Source organism: Acinonyx jubatus, chromosome D1 (assembly GCF_027475565.1).
Source record: "Acinonyx jubatus isolate Ajub_Pintada_27869175 chromosome D1, VMU_Ajub_asm_v1.0, whole genome shotgun sequence".
NCBI classification, from domain to species: Eukaryota; Metazoa; Chordata; class Mammalia; order Carnivora; family Felidae; genus Acinonyx; species Acinonyx jubatus.
Window position 1 is genome coordinate 1996027 of NC_069390.1, and position 27434 is coordinate 2023460.

General features: G+C 61.8%; 2 protein-coding genes across 5 annotated transcripts in view; one reads left to right on the top strand and one right to left on the bottom strand.

Moving 5' to 3' along the window:
* KCNQ1 (potassium voltage-gated channel subfamily Q member 1) overlaps window positions 1-27434 on the top strand; it is a 318704-nt gene that overhangs the window by 147292 nt on the left and 143978 nt on the right. The gene's annotated exons all lie outside the window — the stretch shown is intronic.
* LOC128311723 (uncharacterized) lies at window positions 25728-26953 on the bottom strand. Its single transcript, XM_053202771.1, has 3 exons — window positions 26408-26953; window positions 26193-26240; window positions 25728-26135 (listed from the first exon to the last, which is right to left on the bottom strand). The coding sequence occupies exons 1-3, from the start codon at window positions 26936-26938 to the stop codon at window positions 25923-25925; spliced, it is 792 nt and encodes a 263-aa protein (XP_053058746.1). The 5' UTR covers window positions 26939-26953; the 3' UTR covers window positions 25728-25922.

A 27434-nucleotide genomic window follows, 5' to 3' on the forward strand; every position in this document is an offset into this window, starting at 1 on the left:
GCCCCGAGCGCTGGGCTTTTTTCTTTTTGGGGGCAATTCAAGGGATTTTCAAAGGCAACTTTGATTCTACTGGGTTTGCCTTCCAAGACTTGGGAACTGAATCGTGGGCGAGATATCAGACTGGCCGGCAGCCGAAGCAGGATAGCTGCCTCAACAGTGCCCTGCTGGGGAAACTGAGGCAGGGAGTGGGGTGACTTCCCGGTGGGGCGGGGGGAGGCTGCTGGAAGATGGGTGGGAGGTAAGGCCTTGCAGAGAGCGCACAGCTATGCACACACATACACACACACACACACACACACGCTCAGGGGCGGTCCTTCCCCACGGTTACCTGGCCTGCTGTCCCCCCGAGAGCCAGGCCCGCCCGAGAGGAGGTGGGCAGCTCCCCGCAGAGTGGCCCCCTCTTGATTCGTCAGTCAGCCAGGCTCTGTACCTCTGGCTTCAAGCCTTTGAACGTGCCCTAGGCTTGTCTCCCGGCCCAGCCCCGGGCGGCTCTGGGGCCCAGTGCCTGCCACCCGGTGGCCCAAGGGCGCCTTTCTTCCCCTGCCCGTCCTTGCTCTCGGGCCTTCTTGGGGTAGGCTTCTGTTTCAGAGCTTCAGGATTTGTCACATCGAACAGAATCTTTTCCACTTTGAAACACTTGAATGCTTTTTTTCTTCTTTCTGCTGTTCTTTTTGAACTGCCCTGCAACCCCCCCCCCCCGCCCCCGGCCAAGCGTGCGGGCTCCCCTCCGGAGGGTCCGCAGCAGGAGCAGGGGGCAGGCTCGTGAGATGGGATGGCGTCGGGATCAGGAAAACGGGCTCCCAGTAGGATGGAGTGCCGGCTGTGTGTGTAGGGGCCGGGGGCAAACCGCCCCGGGGGGACTCAGAAGGACTTCCCTGGAGACGTCCTCCCCGGTGACTCCACGGTCCACGGCAGCTCCGTGCTTATGGGCCTCGCCATCACCCAGCCGTCTCCTGCCCTGGGGAGTGGACTTCTCCGGACCATGTGGCGGGGACTCGGGGGTGGGAAAATATCTCTGTAGGTGTCAGGAAATGGACAAACTGGGAAATGGGAGTCCCAGGGACCAGTCCCTGAGGGGCCCCTGCCCAGAGAATATGCCAGCTGTCGACAGAGCCGGGGCCGGGCCCTGGGCTCCAGCCTCTGGATACCGTGCCCCTCCGTGCCCCGCGCCTGCTCCTTACCCTGCTGATTCTCCCACCCGCAGGCCCTCCCCCAAGGGATGGGGAACAGTGTCCCCCAGGCGGGTCCACCGCAGGCCAGGCTGGGGAGCAGAGGCCGGTGCTAACCCGTGAGGTCTGAGCTGGCCAGAAGGAACAGTGAAGGTAGCCTCGCGGGCCACGGCGGGACCTCACGGTGCCCAGCCAGAGGCCCCAGTGGCAAGACCGGGGCAGAGGTGCCCCCACTCCCGTCTCAGGAGCACCAGCGAAGCCCTGAGCGGGGCCAGAAGCCCGGGCTGCAAAGCTGCAGCCCCTCCCCAGGCAGAAATGCGAGCCCCCGGGAGTCTGCCGCTTTTGGAAACGGTCTCCGGAGCAAACAAAGGGCCTGTCCGAGCGGAGCGAGGCTTGGCCTGGACTCAGAGCCGTCACTGCCTGGGCGCCAGGCCTCCCTGGACGCCGCGCACCCGGAACACTGCAGAGGCTCCTTCCCGCTGCTCACAGCCCTCGTCGGCTCCCGTGACCTACAGAAGGACCGCACCGTCCACCTGTCGCTACCTGGCCGCACAGGTGGCAAGGTCCCCGTGACTTGGGTCAGAGAGAAGCGAAGCGTGACCAGCCTGTCCACCGTGTGTGGCTGATCATGGGCTTGTCTCATTGACTGGGCTGGTGTGGGTCTCCGTCTGTAAATGTTTAACTCCCAAGGATGCCAGATCCCAGGGCCTGAAGGCCCAGCCTGGGTGGGGGGAGGGGGCAGTGCTTCTCACTGGTATGTGGGTGTGTGTGTGGGGGGGGGGGGGCAGGGGAGATCATCTGCAGCCGGCACCCCAGTGCTGCAGCAGGGGGGGCACAGGTGGGATAAGAGGAGGGACTTCCCGCGGGGAGCTCAGCCCCAGGGTGTGCCGGTCAGGGAAGGAAGCCCCATCTTCTCCCCCCACAGCCGAGAGGCGGCCACGGGTGGGATGCCCAGCCCCGAGGGCCCCTCCGTGGTTTCCGGCTGCTTCGGGGCTTGGGGTGCGGCCCCCTCGCCCGTACTTGCTGGCTGCCCCGTGAGGGACTGGCCTAGGTCTCCCCGCTGGTGGGGAGGGAGGTGTACAAGTTGGGTTGTGGGGCCACCCAGTGTGGGCTCAGGAAGGGAAGGAATGTGACCGAGGCCGGGTGTGGCTGAGGAGAGCACAGCCAGTTGTGGGTTTTTCTTGGGGCCCAGATAGACGTGAGCAAAGATGGAGGGGCCCTCTCTCGCAGCCCCCGCCACACACACTAGGACCTTTCTTCGGCGTGTGGCTACGGAGCTGGAGGCCAAGGACACCCTCTGGAAATCTGAATTCCATTCGCTCTTGGCAAAGAGCGGCTTCCTGCCGGGGGAAGGTGTGTGCGTGTGCGTGCGTGTGCACACACGGCCACGGGCGCTGGCAGGGGCGAGGCGCGTGGGTGGAGGGGTGTTTGATGAGACGGGGGAGGCGACCCCCGTGTGCTTCCCGGCACCAGATGGCACTCGCAAAGCCTGTCCCGAGGACTTAAGACAAACCCTGGAGGAATGAATCAGAAACGTGCGGCCGCGTTGCCTTTGGAATAATCTCAGGCTTAAAACAGTCCCGGCTAAACAGCCTTTGAATTTGAAAGCCAGGACTTTTTGCAAAATAATTCAAAAAGTTTGTTGAACCTTAACCCTTCCCTGATGAGTCCTTCCTTCTGAAGTTAACTCGTTAAAGCTTGTCCAATCCCAGGCTGGTGCCAGACCAGCTTCCTGGAAACCCTCGCCAACTGCTGGCCTTTGGAAAGGCTTGTCACCCTAATAGCTGTTAAAAAAAAAACGCTCGCTGGGCACCTTGGCTGCAGGGTCTGAGAGTCCTTTGTGTTTCCTCCAGAGCAGTTTTCCAGGCCTCGCTTCTGGGGCTGACAGGCTGCTGCTGTCCGCGGCCTTACACTGCTGGGTGCCCGGCTGCCCTCTTCCCGCCCAGCTTCGCCAGCGCTGTGTCCCAGCCTCCCCACGCCTGGGCAGAGCCCCCCCCAACAGGCTAAGTGTGGATACGTCCCGAGGGGCTCGTCAGCCTCTGTGTCCCCTCCGTTCCCTTCCCCTGGTGGTTGGGGCGGGGGGCAGTGCCCCAGTGGGGACAGACCGGGGGCCCCCTGCTGGGCCAACACCGTGCGCCACCCCCCCCCCCCCCCGGATGCCCAGCGTCCAGGCGGTGCTGTGTCACAAGTGCAGATAACTTGCTCCTCCCCAGCCCCGAGTTTTTGGCCACACACACAACGCCCGGTCGTGAAACAGGGTCCGGGTTCTAGTACTTTTTCAAGCTTAGACCGTGAGCACGCGTTAGCCGATATTTCAGTGGACACAGACAGGAGGCAGATGCATTGAAAAATACATCGTCTTGTTAATCAGAATCAAGGATTACCTGAAAATGGGAGGGGAGGGAGTTACGCAACTAAAATATTTAATGAGACACGGCGGTCAGAACAGACCACGGGCGTGCACGGTCCTCCCTTTACAGAATCACGGGCCTCCAGGTTCCGTGACGACCGGACAGACGTGATGTTTCGTTTCCGAGGAGAGCTTGCGGCTCGGCAGATGGGTGGAGGGCACCCTTCCCACCGGGGCGGGGGGTGGGGGGGCGTGGGCTCGCTTGGAGCCTGCCCGGGGTCTGCTCTCACTCCGCTTCTGCCTTGCGCTGTCAAAACCCCCTTTGTGCCGGAGTAGGCCCTGCCCCTCCGGGTGACACGAACCAGAGCCCGTGGCACCGTGTGGCCGAGCTCCCCCCCCCCCGCCCCCCACCCAGGGCTGCCCCCACACCAGCCGCCAGCACCCCCCCCAGGGCTGCCCCCGGAACAGCCTGGAAGGACACTTGACCCACTGCAGCGCTACAAAATAATAACAAGGATAAAGCAGGCCTTACACGCACACGGCAGAACAAATTCAGAGCGCCACAGGGAACACGGGGGGAAACTCAGGCTGTCCCCACCCCAACCCCCACCCCCACCCCCGAAGTCTCCTTCCCTGAAGGTGAGCACCGTGACCGGTTTCCGATCCTATTTTCCTGAGCGTTTCATATGAGCAGATACGTCCGTGCGTGCATTCTCCCAACGTATACCGCCTTTCTCCGTAAGCAGTCACGTGTTACACGTATTGCCTGCGGTTTTTTGTGGGACTGAATGTGTAGGCGTGCCACACCTCTGAGCCACCCGGGGGACACCGATTGTAATTATAGGGGGCACTGCCTCGGAGAAGCACTGTTGCCGAGGACCCGTGTGCACGGGGACGCGCCCACGCACGAACTGGGGACCGCTCCGCGCAACAGGGTTCAAGTGCTGCTTCTGCGATGCTTGCGGGCTCCTGGCCCATGTCCCGGCAGTCCCCAGATGGGACCGTGCTTGGGGTAGCTCTGGGCTTGATGGCACTGCTTCCATAAACACGGGGACCCAGACGTGGCGGGCTGGGAGGGCCCTGCTCGGGGCGAGTCGGCGAGCTTTCCGTCAGTGGACACAGGGACCAAGGGCCATAGGACTTAAGTGCAGGTGGCGGGACGGGGCCGGCGGTGGCCCACGCAGTGACCCGCAGGCAGGACGGTCTCGGCAGGAAGCAAGCGCGGGGCATCTGAAGAGAACAGCAGGCGTCCTGCTGTACGGGCACCTCCCAGCTGTCACCGAGGGAGCCCACGCATTTCTCGGTGAGCGCGCGGCGTGGCCCTGGTGCGCGGTGTTCCAGGGAAGATGCCTGGGCGTTCTGGAGAAGGATCTAGATCAGGACATCTAGCGCATCTCCTTTCTATTAACATTTGCAGAGCATTGTACACAACACGTCCTCCTTGGATGGATGCACGGGGCAGCCAAAGGCAGCCATCAGCCACTCGCACAAACTAAGGAGCTGCCGTGGCGAAATCAGTCCATCCCTCCCCACTGAACACTACCGTGGGTCCCCACCGCGCTCACCCCTGCTCGCGCTCTCTCTCTGCTGACGGAGGCTCTTTCTAGGCTGTCCCTCATCAAAGGGGGACAATACAAAGTAAATCAGTTACGGAGGAGAACTATAAATCTTGCCAAGATAGGAGATGTCGCGACGTTAAGGGAAGTGAAATTGAAGACTCTCTCTCACAGATTAAGCAGAGTTAGACACAGTCAGCACGGAGGAGAAAATCAAGGCTGATGCCTAGGTAAGCATTTCAAAGGAGAGCAAATGAAACGATACGAGATTGAGCGTGGCCCCCAGGCAAAGTGATGGAGCCCTACTTCCCACTGTTTCCATAGCTACTGTTGCTATCTCTCAAGGTAAAGTCACATCCAGTCACACCCCTTTTTCATGTAATGTCTCCCTCTTAAGCGGATTCCTTTCAAAAGGTCCATTTCCTCCCATCTACACGTTTTGACCCACGCTGCCACATGAGGGCCGCACCTGCCCACGCAGTGAACATGGCCGAGTGCGCCCATCTGCCCGCGCCCTCCCCAGCAAGTGAGTGGTCCCCGATTTTCTCTTCATTCAGCTGATGGGTGAGCGCAGGTGTCCTGGCATCTGTTCCTTTTATTATAAGTGAGGACTTTAGCTCTTCAAGTATCTAAGAGCATTTCCTTTTCTCTTCGTATGCTGTCTCCCCAAATTCTCATTTTTTTTTTGATTTTTTTTTTTTTAACATTTATTTATTTTTGAGGCAGAGACAGAGCATGAACGGGAGTGGGTCAGAGAGAGGGAGACACAGAATCTGAAACAGGCTCCAGGCTCTGAGCTGTCAGCACAGAGCCCGACGCGGGGCTCGAACTCACGGACCGTGAGATCATGACCCGAGCCGAAGTCGGACGCTTAATGGACTGAGCCACCCAGGCGCCCCTCTCATTGTTCTTTAACACCTCTCCTTACTGACTTACAGGAAGTCATGTGCGTTGAAAATGTCTCATCCCAGTTCTTCCTCGGTCTTCTAACTTCTACTTTTAAATTCTGACGTCGACTTTGGCGGTCTTTTGTGACTTGGGGTCCTCGCTGTGAATTCTGAAGACTTCTTCATTCTGAGATCGCTGTCACGATTCTTCCATCTTTATTCCATCTTTTCACATTTAATGGTGCTTCATCTGGATGTTGGGGTAAGAAATCATCGCATCCGATGTGTCCCCCGCACGTCTAAGTAGCTGTCCCGACACGATCGGTTGGAGGGCGCCCGTCTTCTCTCCGCTGACGTCAGCTGTCGCCTTTGTTGTGCCTCAGGCTCTTCCCGTAATCCGTGTCCGCTGCTAGACCGGCTTCTGGGCGGCCGATGGGCCTGGTGATAGGCCGGACGCAACGGTCTCACTCGGGAGCTTTACGACGTCCTCAGAGGCGTGGCGGGGCCCCCTCATCTCCGTTACTTCAGGGCCAGCGCGAGGAAGCCGCGTTTCACACGGTGCGGTCAACCAGGGAGTCCATGGCACGGCCGCAGATCCAAACGCCCTTCAGAGGCAGACACGGGATTAGTGGAACGGGACATGCCGGAGGGTTGGGGACCGAGCCCTCACCTCGGCAGCGGGGCATGTCAGGGACCGGGAGCGCTCGCACAGGGGACCCAGCCGCTCGCGGGGTGTGGCGCTGACCCACGGCCTGTTTCCCGTGCACGCTAAAGGGCAGGTTTTGGAGCCCATGGCCCAAGTTCCAACCCTGACCGCACCACCCGCTACTGGGTGGACCTCGAGGGAGGAGTGGAGCCGGGGTCTCGGTCTCCCCATCTGTAAAATGGGGATAACAGGAAGGCGTGCCTTCCAGAGGGCCGCCGGGAGGGTTGAACGGACTCCTGCGTGAAGCCTCGACACCGTCACTGACACGCGGGAGGGCGACGGTGCGGGCCAGGCCGTGCGCGCCTTCGCCGCAGTGGGTGCCTGGCCAGGCCACGGGGAGGGGGGTTTGCATGAGTCAAATCGGCCTCAGGAAAAAAGGCAGTGCACACTCACGAGCCTGTTTACGACCACAGGCACTCCAAAATCCGCTGCCTTCTAGATCACAGGGCCGGCTGCCGCCAGAGAGCTCCAGACGACGCTTTCTCAGAAGTTTTCAAGACACACAGACGTGTGCCCTGTGTTCGCAGACACTTCGGGACCAGCCTGTGTGATCAGGAAAGGAGCGTGTGTGTGTTTCGTGACCCTCTGTAGTCCGCTGGCGTTTTCTGCTGAAGCTGGGATCTATTTAGATTAACTGAGCATTCTCTTCACAGAAACAGCCTTTCTAGCCACAGATAGAAGAGGTTTATCTGTGTGTTCAAAGGAGCCGTAACGTCCCTCAGCATTTCTTGGCGCTTTGGGCAGGGTTTGTGCATTTAAAAATTCATCAGGGGGTACTTTTAGGCCCGTTGATTTTTTTTTAGTACGGGCATCATGATTTTTTTAAATAACCTTCATTCTGAGAGAATCGCGGATTCACATGCAGTTGTAGGAAATAATCGCTTGCGTGTGTCCTTCGCCCGGTTTCCCCCTCAGTGACATCTTGAAAACTGTAGGGTAAGATCGCTGGCAGGACGCAGACACTGATCCGGAGGAGCTCCTGTCCCCCACAGGGGCCCTTCTGTCACTCCTCAGGGCCATACGCACTCCCTTGACCCCACCATGTCCTCAGCCGCCGGCAACCGCCCCTCCATTCTGTCCTTCGAGTCTGTCCTTATGAGAATGCTCTGTGAGTGGGACGGACGACATGGGACCTTGTGAAATCAACACCACTCCCTGGAGACCCACCGGGGCTGCCCCGTCTCCGTGCATCCTTGGCCTGGCCCCACCCAGGCTTGGACTTTTAGAGCCGGTGGACCCCCCCCCCCCCCAGTCACTAGTATTTTCTTTAGGCTGGTTTGCATCACCATGGATGAAACAGGGGCGCGTTCCCGTGTAATGCCAGCCTCGCCAGATGCCGACACCGGTGGAGTCCGGGCTCCGTTAGCGAGGCTCCGGATGATTTCGTCAAGAATGTGATTATTTTAAATAGATGCTCAAAAAAAAGATCCAGTGAAAAGTGTTGTCGTTTTGCTTTTAATCTCCTTATTTTTAGCCCCTTGGTTGAGGTATGGCTGGCATACCAAATCTGTACGTGACGAACAGTGCGGCACGAGGGGTCTGGAGGTAGGTACACGCCCGAGACCATCGCCGAGACCTAAACGCTCCATCAGCTCTCGCCCGCTTTATCGTCTGCATTATTGTTATTTCAGAAGGGTGCTCCACACAAAACCCGCCCTCCTAGCAGGCTGTGAAGGCAGCGGGGCTGACTGCGAGGGCCCTGCGCCCTGGGGCTGGTTGCAGCCCCGCCCGCCACGGCCACCGGCCCTCCACTCCCCAGGGTCTGGCCGACCTGCATCACCAAGCATGTGTCCTTCTGCACCTGGCTTACTTCCGTGTCCTCCACGTTTGCCCCTGTCGTCACAAATGGTAGGATTTCCTTCTGGTGAAAAAATTCTTGGACCGCGGCTCCATTTCTGAACGTCAGCAGGACACAGAGAGTCCTTCCGCGTCGCTGGTGCTGGGTGAAGGGGTGGGCTAGAAGGAAGCAAGCCAGCTCCCTGTGGGAAGACGGGGGGGCCGGGGAGCCCTGGGGCCGTCCTGTGGGGGCGGGGAGGGGGGCATTCCTGCCTTGAGTGCTCCCCCCAGAGAGGGCCTCACTCTCTCCTGGTACCTCCTGTCTCCCCACCAGCCCGCTCAGCAACGTCTGCCCCTGTCCCCCCTGCTATGGGACCCCTAGTCGTCGTCTTGAAGCTCCCTGCTCACCCGCATGGAAAGGATGGCTCTTGGAGCCGGGGTGACTGCACCGGTCCCCACGAGAGTTCTGGTGGAGGGGTGCAGTCAACTGACCTTCATGGGGTCAGGCTCCCTTGATAGGAAACGGGGCTTCCCAAAGGCCCCTACCTGGTCCAGCCTGGGCCAGCCCGTGAAGCCTGGAAGGGACTTGCCTTCCGCTTCTCTGGAGGTTTCTAACTGTACCCCTGCCCCCCAACACACACCCTGAGCTAAGACGGGAAAGGGGCAGCTCGGGTCTGGAACTCCCATGGGCTCCCCCAGGGTGGATATGTGCAGGGTCCGGGCTCTCACAGCTGCAGACATCTAGAAGATTCTGCAGTACCCTGAAGGCAGATGGAGGAGAGGGTGCTGCCTCTCCCCATGTGTGCGTTCTCCCACGAGGGAGATGCGAGCGCGCCAGGCCCTGTGCGGGCCCCAGGGGGCCAGCCGGGGGCAGCCCTGTCCTCTCAGAGGCCCGCCAGTGCCGTTTAGGTGAAGAGAAAAGTCCCCAGCCCTGCACACACTCTGGGCTCAAGAATAATCTTCAAAGAGTCAGAGGACTCGTACTTCCCCTTAGCCAGGCACTGCGCTAAGCGCTTTATAAACATGATTTCACTAATCTGCCACATCAGAGCAGCTCTTGACGTAAGAACATTATCACCCTTGCTTTATACATAATCAACCTGAGGCTTGAAAGGTTAAGTCTAGGGCCCAGGGTCACAACGCTCGTAGTGACCCTGGAGTGGTAGGTCTAATGAAGCCACCGTGCCTCCTCGGACATTCCCTTGGTAGCCTTTTAAGCATGCCGAACCCCCCCCCGCCCCCGCCGCCGCCGCTCCCCTTCCCCAGGCTGGGAAAGACTCACCCTATGGGTCCGAGCTCAGCTGTCCCCACCTCAGACCGGGCCTCTGAGAACCCCGCACCCTGCCCCCCATTCTTAATGTGTAACCGCATGTGTATTTGCGCTCACGGCTTTCCTGGCTGTCTCCTGCAACTGCGAGAGGCCGGTGGAGGCAGAAACCAGCCTTTCTGTTCAGCGTCGTTATCTTTAGTGCTTAATCCGCGTGGAGCCCATCACGGCCCCTCTGTGAATGTTTGATGAATAAATCGGTAAACGAATAAGCGAGGGGGATTCGTGCCCAGGCCGTCAGGTACGGGACCCCGGCTGTGGTCCGTCCATCATCCCGGGGGGGAGGGGGGCCTGCTGGAGCCCACGTCGCCTGCGGCGGGTCTCAGGGCAGCCATGAGGCCTCAGAACTCTTTTTCGGAGCCCCCCTCAGCCCCCCTTTTCCTCCAGGGCTCATGGCTCATCCTACAAGGCCATGGCAGCTGGGAGCCCAGGGTCTGCCCAAGGTCCCTAATCACAAAGGATCTCTTCCCCGAGGCCCACTCCCCTCTGTCGCCATTCTACACGTGGGGAGAAATCAAATGCACGAAGTGCGGTGACCCTCCAGGGGCCTCGTACGGAGAGGCTACTTGGGTTTTTATAGATCAAGAGACAGAGGCTCGGGGAAGGCAGGTGCTCCCAGACAGCAGGCGGGGGTGCCCGGGGAGGTGCTCAGAGAGCTGCCTGTGCTGAGGCCAGGACTCTCCCTGCCACGGGCTGCGCTCCGACGCCGGCCGTGCCTGGTGGCCCGAGTCCTGTCCTCCCCAGGCAGGAAGTCTGCCCCCACCTCTTAATGGAGTCCCCTCCTGGGAACCAGGAGCCATTACATCTTCCTGTTCCCAGGCTAACGCTCACCAGCCAGGGAGGTGTGGGGACGGCCGGTGTCAGGAATGAGGCCAACACCTGCCTGAAGGCTCCCACCGAGGCTGAGAGAGCGGAGGAGGGACAGGGACGGAGGGACAGGGTGGGGGGTCCCGGTGCTCCCCTGCAGGCCTGGGGACGGGCAGTGGCGTTTACTTTGCAAGATAAGCCACGTGGAGGCCGGGTTTCCCGTTAGGCCGCTGTGCCTGTCACCGCCACCTACAAAGCCTGGTCCTGGGGGCTCTGGGTGGCCGAGAAAAAGGAGGGAATCGCGTTACGGTTCCATCAAGGATGGTTTTCCTATGAAAACAGGACTCGTTAAAACACAGGGCTTAGTTCTGAGTAAACATTTCTTTTTTTTCTTTTAATACTTATTTCTGAGACAGAGAGAGACAGAGCATGAGTGGGGGAGGGGCAGAGAGAGAGGGAGACACAGAATCCGAGGCAGGCTCCAGGCTGTCCACACAGAGCCCGACGCGGGGCTCGAACCCACGCACTGTGAGATGGTGACCTGAGCCGAAGTCGGTTGCTCAACCGACTGAGCCACCCAGGCGCCCCTCTGAGTAAACATTTCTAACTGCTGAGGAGAAGCAGAGATTTATAACGCAGAGCAAGAATTAACGAAACAAAAGCCCCCTATATATACCCTGACGGAATCCGTGAATCCTGCCCTGAAACACCGCTCCGTCCGATCTGCTCCTCGTCTCTGCTCCCGGGAGCCTGTGTCACGTTCCCATCTGGGTACTGGCGGCTTGGAAGGGCCCGGAGCCTGGCCGGGGCCTCGGGGCCTCCGCGCCCGCTCCCAGGTTGAGCGCCAGGTCGGCCCAGACGGCCTGGGCTCCGGGACACAGCCCGGACCTCAGCCTCCGCCTCACACACCAGCTTTGTTAGCGTCCTCTCCCTGGCCCCACGCTCACGGCTGCCTCTCTCTTCTGAACCATAAGCACAAAAGATGGCCAGAGGTACACTCTCCACGGCATTTTTCCGAGACAGACAAAACCCGACGAGAGCCTTTTGATTCCTTCCACTTAGAAGCATTTCCCTGGCAACCCTGTCTCTCCTTAGTCAACACCAGCTAACTTCATCCGTCCCCTTTATCAAGACATTGTTTAGAGCAAATAACTCATTCATTAACTGGTCCCGCAACTTGGGAACCCTTTCACACCGGCTCTCAAGAGGCCTTTCCCCTGAGAACAGGCACGCCGGGCCGGTGGAGAGCGGTGCCGTGGGGGCTGTCTGGTCTTGGCCGGGAGACAGGCAGCTGTCCATTTATCCACCATGCCCACTACCCTCCGACTGGATTAAGGAACCTAACAAAAGGGGAGCTGATGTGGCTGGAGTGACCTACCCTGTGTCTATCCGTGTGTCCGCTCCCGGGGGGCCCCGGGGGCTCGGTCCTCACAGACTCCCACAGCATCCTCTCTCACTGGGAAACATGCTCCTCTGGCAAAGAGACTACGGTTCCAGAACTTTCTAGCTGACCTCTCCTCTCTTCCTCCGTTTCCACTGTTAGGTGTCAGAGAAAGCCCCAGATTTGCTTTCTTGGTGTCCCTGAAGGACTCTCTGGCAGAGGAGAAAGTTTTTCCCTTGTCTGTGGCGCCGAGGTTGAGGCTCCCCTTTTCTGGGGGGGGGGGGGGGGGCGGGGGAGGAGGAGAGGCTCGCTGGCCTGGCTGGGAGCTGGCAACTGAGACCGAGGACTTGCTTCAGCTGAGGGACCCAGGAGGAGCCCCGCGGCTGCCGTGCCCGTCCGGGGGTGGGGGGCAGGCTCTGCCTCAGTCTCTCCCTTGCAGTGGGGGCTGCCTCCCCGTGTGCCCTTGCTGCCTCCTCCAGAGAGTTCCCAAGACGTAGATCAGGGCTTTGCACAGACTCTTCTCTCTATGGAAGGGTAGATTTGTGTTCCTGATCTACCCAGGACATTGTGGCTGCTCCAGGGGACGGAGGAAGAGGTGAAATGCCTTTGGCTTTTAAAGTCCTGCCCTATTCATCCCCGATCTCCTCCTGCCCTGCCTCAGGTACTCCTGCTTCGTGGCTTTAAAATGTGTGCCTCTTGGACAACCCGTGGGCGTGACAGACTGGGGAACCGTGCTCCCCACTGGTGCAGGTGGTCTGATGGTCAGACAGGGAGGGGCTGCCCGCCCAGCCCTCCCCCCCAACTAGGCAGAACGGCCCCTGCGTGGGGCTGGCGAGTTCGGCCCATGGGAACATGGCTTCCGTCTCCTTCTCGATGGTTCTCAAACCCCCACGGCATACACACCATGACCTGTGACACGCATAACCATGGGTTTCCCACTTCGGGGCCCCAGCCACATCACATGGGGCCCCACTGCGTCACTGAGGCTGGACAGGGGTCATTGGACCTCTGTTCACCCAGACCTGCACCCTGAAGGGGAAGCCCTCAGGGTCGCCAGAAGCCCAGTGTGCCTCCCACCAGGCAGGCCACACCTAAGCGTGGGACCCTGGCCCCACTGCGCAGTGGGACTACCCACAGGAGTAACAGCTTGTCGCTGCAAGGTGGGGCAGTCACCCCAGGCGGGGTAGAGACACAGGCCCACACAGACGCTTGAGGCCCCAAGTGGGTCTGGGGTCTAGGGCTTGTGCAGGCAGACCCCGCCCCCGGGGCCCTGACTCGATTCTGCCCAAAGGGCCCACACAGTGGGCGCCTCCTGGGAGCAGGCAGCCTCCTGGCTCACCAGGGGCTCAGCCATCACCTGGGCTCGGGGAGGACGAGCCTGGGGAAGTCCCGAGCACCACCGGTGAGGCCTGCACGCTCTGGGAGAGTCGGGGTGGGGTTTGCCGTAGCCCCCTCTGGCCCCCGTGGGGGATGGCGGGGCAGAGGAGGGTGCCAGGCCGGCCCCCCGGCAGGTCTGAGTCGATGGCCAAGTGCGGGCCCTCGCTGTCTCTCGACTCCTCACTTCTGGGTTTTCCATGCCTTCCTGAGAACACAGCTGTGCCCGCCCATCCGGTGTCCCTCCAACCCCCACAGGCCCCGTGACACACAGAGCAACATCCCCGTCCCAGTAAACGCCGCTGGCCTGGGAGGCCGGACCCCAGACCCCAGTGCTCCGTGCCTGGCCAGGGGAGGAACATGCTCGGCTGGGCTTCGCAGGGCGTCACCCCCCCCCCCCCCAATCAGGAGACCCAGATCCCTGCGCCCAAAGCCCCTGCCTGCCAAGTCTCTGTGATTGTTCTGAAACGTTTCCCACCAGCAGACACCCCCGCCCGCCCCCCGGGCCAGTCGCCTGCACAGCCGGAACGAGAGCCCCGGCGAAGGCACAGCTGCTGTGAGCAGATCTCAGAGCCTGGCTGCCAGCACTTTCCACATGAGCGAGTCTGCTCTCAGGCTGAGCCCCGGACTGTGCCGAGCACGGCCGCTGGACCAAACACGGGTCCCCGCCTGGGCGGCAAACCTGTGTCTGAGGTGGGGACGAGCACCCCATTGTCAGCCACGGCCCAGTGGCCTGCAGCTGTAAAACCACACACCCTCGGCAGGAAGTAGCCCTCTGCCCACCCCCACAGAGCAGTCTCAGCCCTGGCGGAGAGGGGCCCCAGGGAGGGGTACAGCGGGCCTGGACGGGGCGTATCAAATGGACAGCAGTCCACGAACCCCTCCACAGAGATCTGACACTGGCCTCGCCCACCGCCTGCAGGGTCTGTGACAGCGTTGGGCTCCCAGACCTGATGGCCTCAGGACGAAGGCCGGGACGGGCTGGCCTCCGTGGAAGCCTCCGGTCCACGGATGCCACCCCTGCACCCAGCTGTCCAGGCGGCGTCCCCGCCTGCACAGGAGCCATTCTGGGAACCTGGGACTTGGGACTGTTCCCTGTGCGGTCCCCTCACCCCTGGGAGGCGCTGTGGCTGCTGGGGGAGGGGCCCTCTGCCGAATTGGTGGCCATTCCTCCCCAGCCACAGGTCCCAGAGCCCGGGCGCTGAGGTGCCTGGGCCGGTAGCCAGCAAGGCTTGGGGACACAGAGGACAGGGGTCTTCCGGCATCCCGGCCATGCTCCCCAGCCACCCAGCCCGGCCCCTGCCCAAACCCTGGTTCCTGAGGAGACTCAAAGGCCAGAGTCGGGGTGTCCTGCGGACATCCTGACGGGATGGAAAATCCCCAGCAGTTGGGCCCCGGGCTGAGCCGTGACACTGACTTCTCCCGCCTGCTGGGGTCAGCCGGGCCCACTGCTTCCTGCTTCCCTTTGATGTCTGCGTGTGAGGGAGGGGTCGGCACCCCCCTGGGCGCGGGCACACTTGCTCACTCGCTCGCTCGACTGCAACGGGGAGTCTGTGCTCGTGGGGCCTGGGTGTGCTGGGGTCAGGCAGGGGGCCCGGGGGGGTTGAGAGGGAGGCCGGGCGGAAAAACCCCAGCCTTCGCAGAGCCCTCCCGAGGGCGAGGGAGGGTCTGCCCCGAGCCCCCCAGAGGGCACGTCGGCTTGCTCGGGGGCCCTCCCACCTACGCGGTCTGATCTGGGAGGGAGGCACCGTAAGGAGCCTCTGTCTAGATGAGGAAACTGAGGCCTCTGGACGGTCCCAGCAGGTCACTCGCATGGACTCCTGGGGGCCTTGCTCTTGTGCATGGGAAACTTCCCAAGATGCTTCGGTGGCCGCTGCCGTTTTACCGGCCCTCGGTGCGGGCGCTGGGTCCCAGGCTCCACGTGTGCCCTCCTAAGTCGTAGGAGCCGGGCAGACAGGCCTGGTGGCCCTGGTGCCGGCCTTCTGCACGCTCCCTGCCTCTGAGCCAGGCGCTCTCCTGGACGCTGGGCCCAAGTCGGCCCCTTAAAACCGGTCCAGTAATCCCAAGAGGTACCTGCTGGTTTTAATCAGTGTGCAGAAGAGGAAAGTGAGGCAGAAAGAGGAGGTGACCCGCCCCGCCCCACTGACACCCCCACCCGTCTGCACTAGAGCCGGGTTCCAAACTGGGTGGCCTGGAGCTGCTGTTTCGTGGCACCGTGGGCTCCCACCGCCCCACACCTGCAGACTCAGCCGCCACCCCCCCACCCCCCCGCCAGGCTTGGCCCTCCTGCAGAGGCGCCCGAGGGTGACAGGGCAGGCTGAGGGTCATGCAGCAAGGCTGAAGCTGACCTGGGGGAAGGGGCCGTGTTCTCTGCTCCCGCCTCCAACTAACGTGGGGCGGGGGGGCTGGAGAGCAGGCTGGCTCTGCCCGGACAAGCCCCCGAAAACGGCAAAGGATGACCAGGGCAGTGGGGGCCGCAGGGCCCAGGACAGGATCCCTGGAGGCCTGGGAGGCGGGTGTACCTTCTGCAGCATTTTGAGGAGCAGTTATCACCCCCTCCCGTTGTGCCGGATGGCGTGGGAGCTGAGCAGTCCGGCCCCCACCTGCCTGCACAGGTGGGCCTTTGAGACCCGAGGAGAAGAGCCATGAGGCACGGGTGACCGGGGAGGGCCAGGGCCCTCCCCTTTTAATGACTCTGGTGCGGGGGGTCAGGGGCAGCAGCTTTGAAGCCAGCCCTGCGGGATGTTCCAATCAGCCCCCGCACAGATAATCTCCCACCCGACCCTGGAACTCAATGCCAGTCTTGGGGTGCCCCCCCACCTTCAAGCCTGAGGCCTTTTTGGTGGCCTTGGGAAGAGCCCCACCTTGGGAAGTGGGAGAGTGGAGGAGGGGGCGGCCCTGCCCGCCAGGATGCATGCCCCCAGAGACCCCTGCCCGTACTCTGCCTCCCTCCAGGCACCAGCTTCCTCAGCCGAGCCCTAGATGGGGGGGGGGGGGGGGGGTGTGTCCGGAGAACCACCCAGTCTCCTTAGCCCTGGCGCCTGGCCCCGGCAGGCTGGCGTGACCCCCACCATGTCCCGCCGCAGTCCCAGATTTCCTCCCTTGCCTCGTCTGCCGGCCTAGGAGCTCACAGAGGGCCCCGTCCGACGGTCCCGGTTTCCCACCACTGGGCCTGCGCAGGAGGGACAGCACGATCGATGAATCCATGAAGTAGCAATCTGCTAGCGGGCTATCTTCTGGATTCTCAAACATCCAAACATTTCAGGACCAAAACAGAAGCCGACCAGTGGCCCGTGGCCCCGGCGGTGGGAGGGGGAGGGGCAGCAGGCAAACAGCGGTTGGGGAGGGCAGCGCCGACAAGTGGCCTCCGGGGACTGCCACCCTCCGTGGCTTTACGCGAAGCTGGGGGGGGGGGCATCTGCGCCCTAGCAGCCCGTGCAGGGGGAAGGCTGCCTCCTCGGGGTGGCGGCTGGCCCTCCCGGGTGTGCAGCCGTGGCCTCAGGCGTCCCTCTTGGGCTTCCGGGCCGCCTTCTCCGACGACGGGGACGGTGGCAGGCCACGTGGCCCATGGGGACAGGCTACTTGGGCAGCCATGGCCCCCGCAAGGGCCGCGAAGGGCCGGGTGAGCCCCGTGTCTCCTCCCTCTCCTGGTTCTGCACCGGTGACTTTCTGTCTCTTCCAAGGTTGGGATAGGGGGCCCTGTGGCCCACCCCAGGCACGAGAGGACTCGGCGGGCCGGTCTCCCCAGAGACTGGGCTAAATCCTGCACCGTCGCCGCCCAGCGGTCTCAGGTGAGACACTCCGTTCCGTGGGGCCGGGCTGTTCTTTGCTGCGCCCACCCGTGCAGACAGTGCTCCCTGCCTGTAGGGCTGTTCGGAGGATAAGCAGCGAACTCGAGGAAGTTGAGGCACTGGGTGGTCCGGGAGCGCCGTTGCCGCTGGGCTGACTGTTCTGGCGGGTGACAGTCTCCCTCTCTCGAGGACGTCCCGCGGCCAAGAGTGGGACCAGTGTGAGAGCAGAGGCCAGGGCGGGGGCCTCGGGAGCGGCCCCGGGGCCCGGCAACGTCTCCACCTCCATCGTGAAGGTGCTGAAGGGGCTGGGGTTTGAGCAGGAAGTGACTCGAGGGGAGAGAACCGTGGGCGCTGGGGGGGTTCGGGTGGGGGGGCCGCGCGTGTTATTTTAGCGCACAAGTTACGGGCGTGTGTCAGGAGCGTGGGTGCAAGGGGGCCGTCTGTTAGGCTTCTGAGGGGGTTCCATCCCATCCCGGGGGCTGAGGCTGGAGAGGGTGCCCCGGAGCCCTCACCCCCCTGGGAGCCGGTTGCAGGGGCGCAGGAGTCTGAGCCGCTCCTCCCTCCGGGGTTCACTGGCGAGTCAGGGCCGCGCGTTAAAGCCCACCAGGTGTGGGTGGAAGGCAGAAGCTTCGGGAGAGAAGTCCTGTCTCAGGAGGCAGACTGAGCTGGCCGGCAGAGGGAACGGGGAGCCTTTGTTCTGGATGCTTGAGGACTCCTGGCGATGCGGGGGTGGGGGCTGTGCAGAGTCCCTCTCAGGGCCTTCTGGGAGGGGCGCTCCCAGCTCAGCTGTGTTTAAAAATTAGCGAGCAGAGGAGTCTGAGGTCCTGCAGTTAACCCCTTTAGAGCCTCGGAGGCCCGTCTGAACTGCTAATCGGGAAGGCTGAGCCGGGCATCCGAGCCCAAGAAACTGGGGGGGGGGACTGCTGTCTGCGTGGGGTCCCCCGGGCGCCCTTCCCCCTCCCCAACTCCCATGTTGACAGCCTCTTTGTTTTCTCCTCTCAGCCTATTCAAGGCCGTTTTTCAGCTTGCTGGCTTTCCGTTAAGATTGGGGGGATTTTCCACCCTCGTGAGGTTATGAAACAGCAAGGACGAGGCCTCCCCGCGGGAGTCGACCCGGCCTCCTGCTGCACGTGCGGCAGGGAGCGCCTCTTTGCTGCCCCAATTCCAAGGGCAAAGTGGGAGCGGAGGGAGGGCAGTGTGGGGAAGGGGCCTCTCCCTGGCGGCCCCGGGGAGAGGTGGCCGGTAGGGAGCCGTGGGGCAGGCGCGTCCCAGGGGGCCACCGTTAAGCCACTGGCCACCCGCTGCCCAGAGTCCAAGGACCGGGGTGTTGGTTCCAGAGACTGTGACCAGGGGGCAGGTGACTGGATACTGGGAGGTCCATTCCGAAGGCGGGGCTGACAGAGATCCAAGGGGGTCCCTCCCTGAGTGGGACCTTTCAGCGGCTGCGGGTGCCCTCAGTGGGGTCAGACTCAGCAGCACGGCTCTCCGGTCTGGCCTCCGCCTGCAGCTTCTCCCCGGCCTATCCTGCAGCCTCCTTCTAACCCTTGGGCTCGTGGGCTGCCTCCACCAGAGGGCCCCTTGCCTACAGCCCTTGTCCTGTGCCCCCCTCCCCACCTTCCCCATGGGAGCGTCTAGGACCCTAGGCTGATTCCGAGTGTAGGCCCTGTTCCGGGTGGTTCCTGCGCGGGCCGGCCTGCGGATCGCTCCCCCGGGAAGTGCAGTAAGACCCACGCCCTCACACCGGGGTGGGGGGCTGGGGGGCCCTCCCCTCCGGACCACCAGCCCCAGGAGGGCCTGGTGAGGTTGCCACAAAGATTTGTTCAAGGACCAACTCTGTAAAAGGGGGCGCTGACCGCCGCCCTGCCTCTCAGACATAGTTCACCGCCTGGGAAAGCTCGAAGTCGGCTACGCCGCGGCCTGTGTCGCCAGCAGGTGCGCGCGGCGAGGGTCCACGGCAACCCCCCAGGTGGGTTCCGGCATACGGGGGCTCTGGACGCGCGCAGAATGAAGGGGCAGAGGAAGGGTTCCACTTGACTACACTGGGAAATGGCTCCCTCCTGTCTGGAGTTAATTGGCTCCTAGACGACTTCCTGTCACACCGTTGGATGCTCCGTGCCTCTGCCCTCCCGAACACACACTCAGGCAGAAACGTGGCCTGGCCCTGGCTCCAGTCAGGCCCCCTCCGGGAGGGCCACACGTCAGGGCCCAGGGTCACCTGGGTGGCCTCTGGCCCCCACTGCTGTAGCACCCACCTGCCCACCCCCCCCCCCAGCCCTGAGCGGCGGCAGCCCTGCTGCTCTCCCACCCCACCCCCACCTTGAAGCTTGGCCAGGACAGCGGCGGTGGGGGCCCCTCTGCAGCCCGAGGAGCTGGGGACAGCCCTGTGTGCCGGGCACTGGCCCCCCAGGGAGTCCCCATTCTGTGACACTAATTGCTACAATTAGCAGGAGAAAGGCCTATTAGATCAGTTTCTTCTCCTGGCTGAGGCCTGGCTGCTGGGGAGGGCCAGCCCAAGCCCAAGGCTTTTCGGGGGAGCAAGGACCCTTCCACAAATGAGGCCACATTTAAATTGCAAACAAGGGCCTCGCCCAGCCCAAGGAAAGGCTCCCAGAGAAAGGCTTCAGTTTGGCGGACGAAATGGCTGGGGAGTGGGTGCCTGCACGGCTCCGTGAGCTCTCCTGGCTGATCCGATGGGAACGGGGGTCCTCCAGGAGTGGCCCGGTCCTGCCGGGGCCTGGCCAAAGGGTGGGGGGGGGGGGGAAGGGGGCACGAGGGAAGGAAGGACAGTGGTAGAGGCTCCCCCTGCCCTGCCCCGGGCCTGCTTGCGGGCGGCGGACCTTCCGGATCTGCTGTCCACTGAGAGCCACTCTCTCACCAGTCTGCGAACCTGCAGGAGGGGAGAGGGCCCTCCCAGCCTCCATCCGGGCCACAGATGCCCGTGCCCCAAATGGCTTAGAGCCTGCAGCCGAGACAGTTCCGGGTGGCAGCCCAAGGGCCATAGGACTCGAGGCACCCGCCAAACTTGAGTCACACCCCTGGCCAGGGAAGGGGGTGCCTGCGTTGGGGTGTCTCTCTCTCTCTCTCTCTCTCTCTCTCTCTCTCTCTCTCTCTTTCTCTGCGAGGGTGAGGTGGGGCAGTGTGTGCAGAGGCCAGGGCTCGTTTCACTTAAAGAAGCAGAGACCATCCCGGTCCCCAGAGTGGCCCTCACAGTTTTGGGTTTTTTAGGTTTATTTATTTCTGAGACAGAGAGAGAAAGAGACGGAGTGGGGGAGGGGCAGAGAGGGAGACCCAGAATCCAAAGCAGGCGCCAGGCTCCGCGCCGTCAGCACAGAGCCCGACGCGGGGCTCGAACCCACAGACGGCGAGATCATGACCTGAGCTGAAGTCGGTCGCTCAACGGACTGAGCCCCCCAGGCGCCCTGTGCACAGTTTGATGATCACAACTGAGGGGCTGGGCAGAGGCCGGGCGAGCCGCTAACCACCCTATGACACGAAAGACAGCCCCCGGTGATACAGAATGCGCGGGCCTCAAATGTCCCCAGCACAGTGGCCGGGAAGTCCTGGTCCGAGCAGCCAGGACCCCCGTGCGCTGCTCTGAAAATGGACTCACGCTTGCCCGGCCCAGCCCCTTCCTTCCTTCAGGAGCCATGCCCGACGCACCCAGCGGGCCGAGCCTGTGGAGGGGACGACCGTGCTCTCGTGAGGCCTCCCTCTGGGTGGAGGACACGGGCGGGCACAGAGCGCGAAGGTGACTAAGGAGCTAGAAAATGTGCGGCCTGTGCTTGCAGAGGCGTGAAACGGAGGGCTGACCCCGCGGGCGGCTCAAGGGGCCGACCGTGGTGGCTGCTGGGGGAACGGCTCCCTGACAAGCAGCACTTCAGGTGGGACCTGAAAGGGGAGGAGGAATCCTCACAGGAAGTCCAGGGGGACGGGGACGGGCCAGGCAGGCAGGCAGGCAGGCGGAGGGGGCTGGCGCACAGGCCCCTGAGGCGCTTGGCTGGCTTGAGACAGAGGCAGGCGTGCCGGGAACTCAGGACAAGGACAGACAGCGGGCAGGGCAGATCTTGTAAAACCTGATGGAATTTGGATATTGTTTCCTAGAAATAGAAACCACTAGAGGGTACCTGGCAGGAGGGTGACGGGACCCGCACGCACCCGTTCACTCCTTCTTGGCTGTGGGGTGACTCACAGCCCGAAGCCCACGGAACACTGTCACCGGGCGAGGGCCTGGGGGAGGCAGCGCCCTGGTCCTTTCTCCACCACCCCCCCCCCCCCCCCCCAGAGACGGTGGCTCCCGCGTCGTTTATTTCTGTCGTGCGCCCGGGCCCCGCTGATGCTCGGAGCATCTTTCAGCAGGTCTCTGCACGGTGCGTGGTTTTAATTGCAATACAGCGTCGCGGGCCGAGGCCCCCCGCTCCGTTTGGCATCGGCGTCACCCGGTGCCCTGTCTGCGCACGCCTCCGGTCTGCGAAGCGTACGTCTAGTCCTCAGTCCTCACCGCAGCGCCGGGCTCCAGCCCCCCCCGCCCCCACAGGCAGGGCCCCGACGAGCTTGCGCGCACACAGCCCCTCGTTGTTCTGCCGAGCGCTGCCCTGGCCGCCTCCCCAGGAGGGGAACCACTGGGCTGCAGGTGTGAAATGTTTTATTTGAGGAAGAAGGGCTGGAAGGCTCTCCAGAAGGTCTGTGCCTGCCCGACACTCCCACCTGCAACACGCAGGGGAGGCTCGTGTCCCGCGTTTCTGCCAACACTTGGCATTACCCTACTTTCTAATCCTTCCCCGATGAAGGCGGCCTCTCGCGCTCATCCGCGTTTTCGACGGGACGGCTGATGAACTTCAGGCTCTTTCCAGAAGTTTGTGAGCCCCCGCCCCCTGCGAACTGCCAGTCCCCCCTGTCCCTCGTCCGCCCGCCGGCCTCACCGGCTTCCTCCGTTTTTCTCGTTGGCTCGCCGGACTTTGCGGGCTGTCTTGGTGATTGTCCCCTTAGCGGTTTTGCGTCAAATATCTTGTCATTCGTCATCTGTAACCTGGGCAAAGTCACACAAGCAAGAGTGAAAATGGCAAGTCCCGTCTCACGGGTGTTGACGAAAACAGTTTTGACCTTTGCCACGACGGATTTATCGAACAGAAATGCTTTATTTGCCCGCATTCGAGTTCATAAATTTCAGTGTCGAAGTTTGTGCTTTTCCAGGTCTCCGTGTACGACCCCCAGGCTACCTGGGCCATGAAATTACTCTTCACGGCCTTCTCCTCCTAAACAAACATCGAGGACCTTTCCTTTTAACTCTTTCATCCATTTGGAGCCTGCTTCTTCCAGGTTGGGCAGGAATGCACATTCAGACCGCGCCACTCGGGGCTGCTTTCCCCCAGATCATCCGTTTCACGGCCCCCCACCAACAGGCCGTGCCCCCTCCATGTCCCGCCACCTTCCTCTAGAAGCAAGCCAGTGTCCCCCACCGTTCCTGAGGCTTGGAGCGTGCCCCGGGATCTGCTGGTACAAGGCCTTCTCTGTTCTCCTTTCTCAACGTGCACTTGGCGTTTGTAGATCTTTTTCTTGTGCGTTTTAGAAAATGTGTGTCAAGTTCCTCAAAAACTCCAGCTAGAAGTTGGAGCAGAGGTGTAGTCAACGCACAGGTTCGGGAGAACGTGACCCCTCTCCTAAGGGGAAGCTGCCCCATCCAGGAGAACGGAATGTGTCTCCCTATCAAACCATCTTCACTAGCAGTTTCAAATTTGCTCCACAAAAGTCTTCTTTGTTGATTCGCAGACCTGATATAAACGTTGCTGCTATTGCAATTGTTGCTCTAACTTCCATTCTGCTTTTCGGTGCCTCACTACCGGCCTAGGTGCTTCGGGGAGTAGGGCCCGGGGCGGGGCGGGGGGGGGAGAAGGGGCACATCGACCTCCTATCCAAAACCTTTGCTGAAGTGTCTTCCTGATTCTAAAAGCTGGCTGTTTTTCGTGCAGCTCAGCAGATTTCCGAGTATGGTCTGAGGACCCCAGAGAGCCCCTGAGGCCCTCTCACACAAGGTCAAAACCATTTTCATCATACTAACTACTCAGACATTCCTGCCTTTTCTGCTCTCGCTCTCACAGAGTTAAGGAGTTTCCCAAAGGCAGCATGACCCTGCTGGAACATGTGCTTGGGTTTTCCCGTGTTCCTCAGTTTGAACTTCCAGGAAGGTAACTCTCAACAGATACAGCCCCTATTAACACGAGTTCTTTGGGGGCCTCCCTACTTTTTCAGAGGACAAAGGTCCTGAGGCCGCACTGCTTGAGAACCCCCTTATGGGCGACACACCTCCAGACGGGCTGCTCCCCCTCTCTCGGGCCTCTCCTCCACCTCCGTCCCCTTTCCTTGTACCACGGCCCCCTACGCCTACGCCTCGCCTTAAAGGGACGGATATACTTTGGGATTCTCTAGCAGGCTCGCTGCAAGGTCAAGTGTTGCTACAGAAGCTGCGTCAAGTCAGGGCAGTTCCCTTCTGGTCCTGGCCGGCTCTGTGGTATCCACCCCCCTCCCTAAAATCATGCGTAGGCATTAAACTATATCGTGTAATTTTTCTGCCTCTATGGAGAGAACCATATGGTTTTTCTCCTCTAGTCCCTCAATGTGGTAAATTACACGGATAGAGTTTCTCATACTGGATCATCTTTGCAGTCCTAGGAGAAATCCCACTCGTTTAGGGGTCGTTGCGTATACTTTTGGATTCGGTTAGCTAATGCAGTCCGTGGGACTTCTCCAGCTATGGGACTTCAGCATGCGTCAGGGAACGAGTTCATAATTTTCTTGTGCTCTCCTTATTTGAATTTGGACATGCTCTGACTCCCGATTTAAAAAGATCCCTCTTAGCTGGAGCGTGAATCCCGAAACAGGCCCACTTTTCTCTTCAGCATGTTTGGAAACACATTAAAATAGAACCGTGATCAAGCAACCCAACCCTTCAGTTTTTGTCCCAGCGAGTATCTGGAAAACAGGTGCAGAGATGGAGCATTTGAGACACCATAGAAATCTGGTTAATCCTGCCTGCCGGCTCTCCTTCGGCGAGTATCGCCCGGGCAAGGCTGCGTATCAGGCTCTGGGCTGGGGGTGGGGCAGGCAGCAGAGAACACAACAGCCCCTCCTGGGAGCTCTCCGCCCAGCGCAGGCGCAGCAGGAAGCAAAGGGACTCGTAAATGCACCTAACACGCAGATATTCTTGTTCTAGCAATGTCTTTGTGCCTGGTGACCCTCCATCTAGGACAGAGCTATTGTGTGGAGATGAATTCATCCCTTTCATAACCACCACAGTCCTGTGGGAAGGCACTCATCCCCATTTTACAGAAAAGGCAATTTGACCTGCTCTGGGAGCACTAGGCGGTGGGGGGAGGGGAACTGAACTCCCAGGCTGTCTATCCCCTGCTACTGTCCAGACCGTGACCTCAGTCACCAACTCCAGTACCGGACACGACCAAGAGTCCCAGGCCCTACTCCCATCCCCCACCTGGCCCCAGGATTCCAAGCCCCAACCCCAAGTGGACCTTGCGCTCAGAATCCCCACCCTGACTCAAGCCTCGACTTCACTTTCTGTGATCCCCAACTCAGGACCCCTAACCCCAACTTGCCCCCCCGCCCCGCAGCTGACCCACAACCGGACAGCTTCCACACACAGTCTCTGGACCCTGACTCAGAAGCACCACCCTGGCTCCAGTCCGCACTTGGACCCCAACCCCGACGGATCCCCTGCTCAGAACTCTGACTCTAACTTGCACTCTAGACACCCCACTAGCACTCCCGACCCTTGACACAGAGCCCCAACACAGACCCCGGACCGAGACTCTGGTCCTCCACCGGGACCAACGCCGACAGGCCAGAACCCCTGGCCCTTGGTCCCGCGTGTAGGCCAGGGGGCGGATTTCAGACACAGTCTGGGACCCTGGACTCAGAACCACGACGTGAACTCTGATCTCCGACACAGAATTCTCATCTTAACTCCAACAGACTCTGCCCTGACCCCCAACTTGGAACCCTGAGCGCCTACCGGAACCGGGAACCTGGACTTGGATCCCCCACACGGGACCGCCACACGGACTCCAAACCCGGCTCCGATCCCCGGACTCGGACCCTCCGCGCAGGACGCGACGCGGACTCCAAACCCGGCTCCGATCCCCGGACTCGGATCCCCGGACTCGGACCCCCCACGCAGGACCGCGACGCGGACTCCAAACCCGGCTCCGATCCCCGGACTCAGATCCCCCACGCAGAACTGCAACGCGGACTCCAAACCCGGCTCCAATCCCCAGACTCAGAACCCCGATGCAGGACCGCAACGCGGACTCCAAACCTGACTCTGATCCCCGGACTCGGATCCCCAACGCAGGATAGCAAGGCGGATTCCAGACCCCGGCTCCGTTCCCCGGACTTGAAACCCCCGCACTAGACCACAAGGCGGACTCCAGACGCTCTGACCCAGACTGGGATCCCGGATGCAGGACCGCGAGGGGGACTCGAAACCCCGGCTCCAACGCGGATTAGAACCCCCAACGCAGGACCTTGAGGCGGACTCCAGGCGCAGAATCCAGACCAGACTCAGAACCACGACACTGGACCACGTGGTGGACTCGAAGCATGGAATCCCACTCGAACTCGGAACCATGACGCAGGAATGCGCGGCGGACTCCAGACCCCGGCTCTGACCCCCGGGCTCGGAACCAAGAGGCTGGATCACGTGGTGGACTCCAAACGCGGAATCCAACCCGGACTCGGAACCACGGCACTGAACCACCAGCCAGACTCCAGGCGCGGAATCTGACCCAGACTCAGATCCCCGACACAGGATCGCGAAGCGGACTCCAGACCCCGGCTCCGATCCCCGGACTCAGATCCCCGATGCAGGACCCCGAAGCAGACTCCAGGAGCGAAATCCAACCCAGACCTGGAACCATGACACTGGGCCGCGTGGCATACTCAAACCCCAGCTCTAACCCGGACTCAGGTTCCCGACGCAGGACCGCGGATCCCGGCTCTGATCCCTGTACTTGGAACCATGATGCAGGACCGCATGGCGGACTCCAGACCCCGGCTCTGACCCGGACGCGGAACCGTGACGCAGGACCGCGTGGCGGACTCCAGACCCCGGCTCCAACCCCGACTCGGAACCGCGACGCAGGACCGCGCGGCGGACTCCAGACCACGGCTCTGATCCCCAACTCGGAATCACGAGGCTGGACCGCATGGCAGACTCCAAGCGCGGAACCCGACCCGGACAGATCAACGCAAGATCGCATGGTGGACTCCAGACCCTGGCTCCGATCTCCAGACTCGGATCCCCGACGCGGACTCTGCAACCGAGCCAGGACCCCCGACCCGGGCCAGCGCTCCTGGAGGCGCAGAGCAGAGCGCCGACCTCTGCTCGCAGGACATAGAGCTCACCTCGGTGCGCCGGCGATCTCCCGTCCTGTGCCGCCAGGTCAGACCGCGCCCGCAGCGCTCGGGGGCCGGAGGAGTGCAAGCTGCGGAACTGGCGCGGCCGAGAGCAGGGCGCGGCCAAGAGGGGGGCCCTGCTGCGAGCCGAGCCCCGCAGCCGAGAGCAGGGCGCGGCCAAGAGGGGAGCCCCACTGTGAGGAGAGCCCCACCAACAGGACGGCCCCGCCGAGAGCAGCGCGCAGACTGAGCAGCCGGACGGCAGTCTGCTCAGAGAGGCTGCTGCGGCACCCGGACCCCCGCTGACGTGGCAGCCTCCCGGCCGTTGATTGGACGAGCCCGAGGGGTGGGTTGCCGCGCGCTGCCGCGCAGATTGGCTGGGTGCGGAAAGCAGTGTGCCGCGCTCTGCCATTGGCTGAGACGGACCAGTGCCGATGCCATCTGGGCTTGGATTGGTGGGACGACTACAGTGCCACGTGCCGTGCGCCGCCCCCGCCTGGGGTCTGAATGTCCACCCCAGGTCCCGGTCACCTCTGCGCGTTCACACCCTTCTTGGCACCCCATGGGACGCTTGTGGCACTCGGCACACAAACTCACTGCTGTAGACCCTTGCCCCATGGGTCCACAAAGGCAGGCAGACGGCCTCCCACCTCCCTCTGGGGATCTTGTAGGGTATATTCGTGCTGTCAGGGGCTCTGCTAAGGGGTGTCCTGGTGTTCACTCATCAGGAGACCTCGTGGTGGGGATACCCAGACTCTGTCAGGTGGGCTCCTGAAGGAGGCTCCAAAACCTAACCAGGTCACTCCAAGGGAAGTAACCCAGGTGCTCAGCTTCCTGCCTGAATCACTACAACTCTGGGTGCAACCTTCTCCTTATCAACCTGTGCCTAAACGCTGGGTCCTGTCACG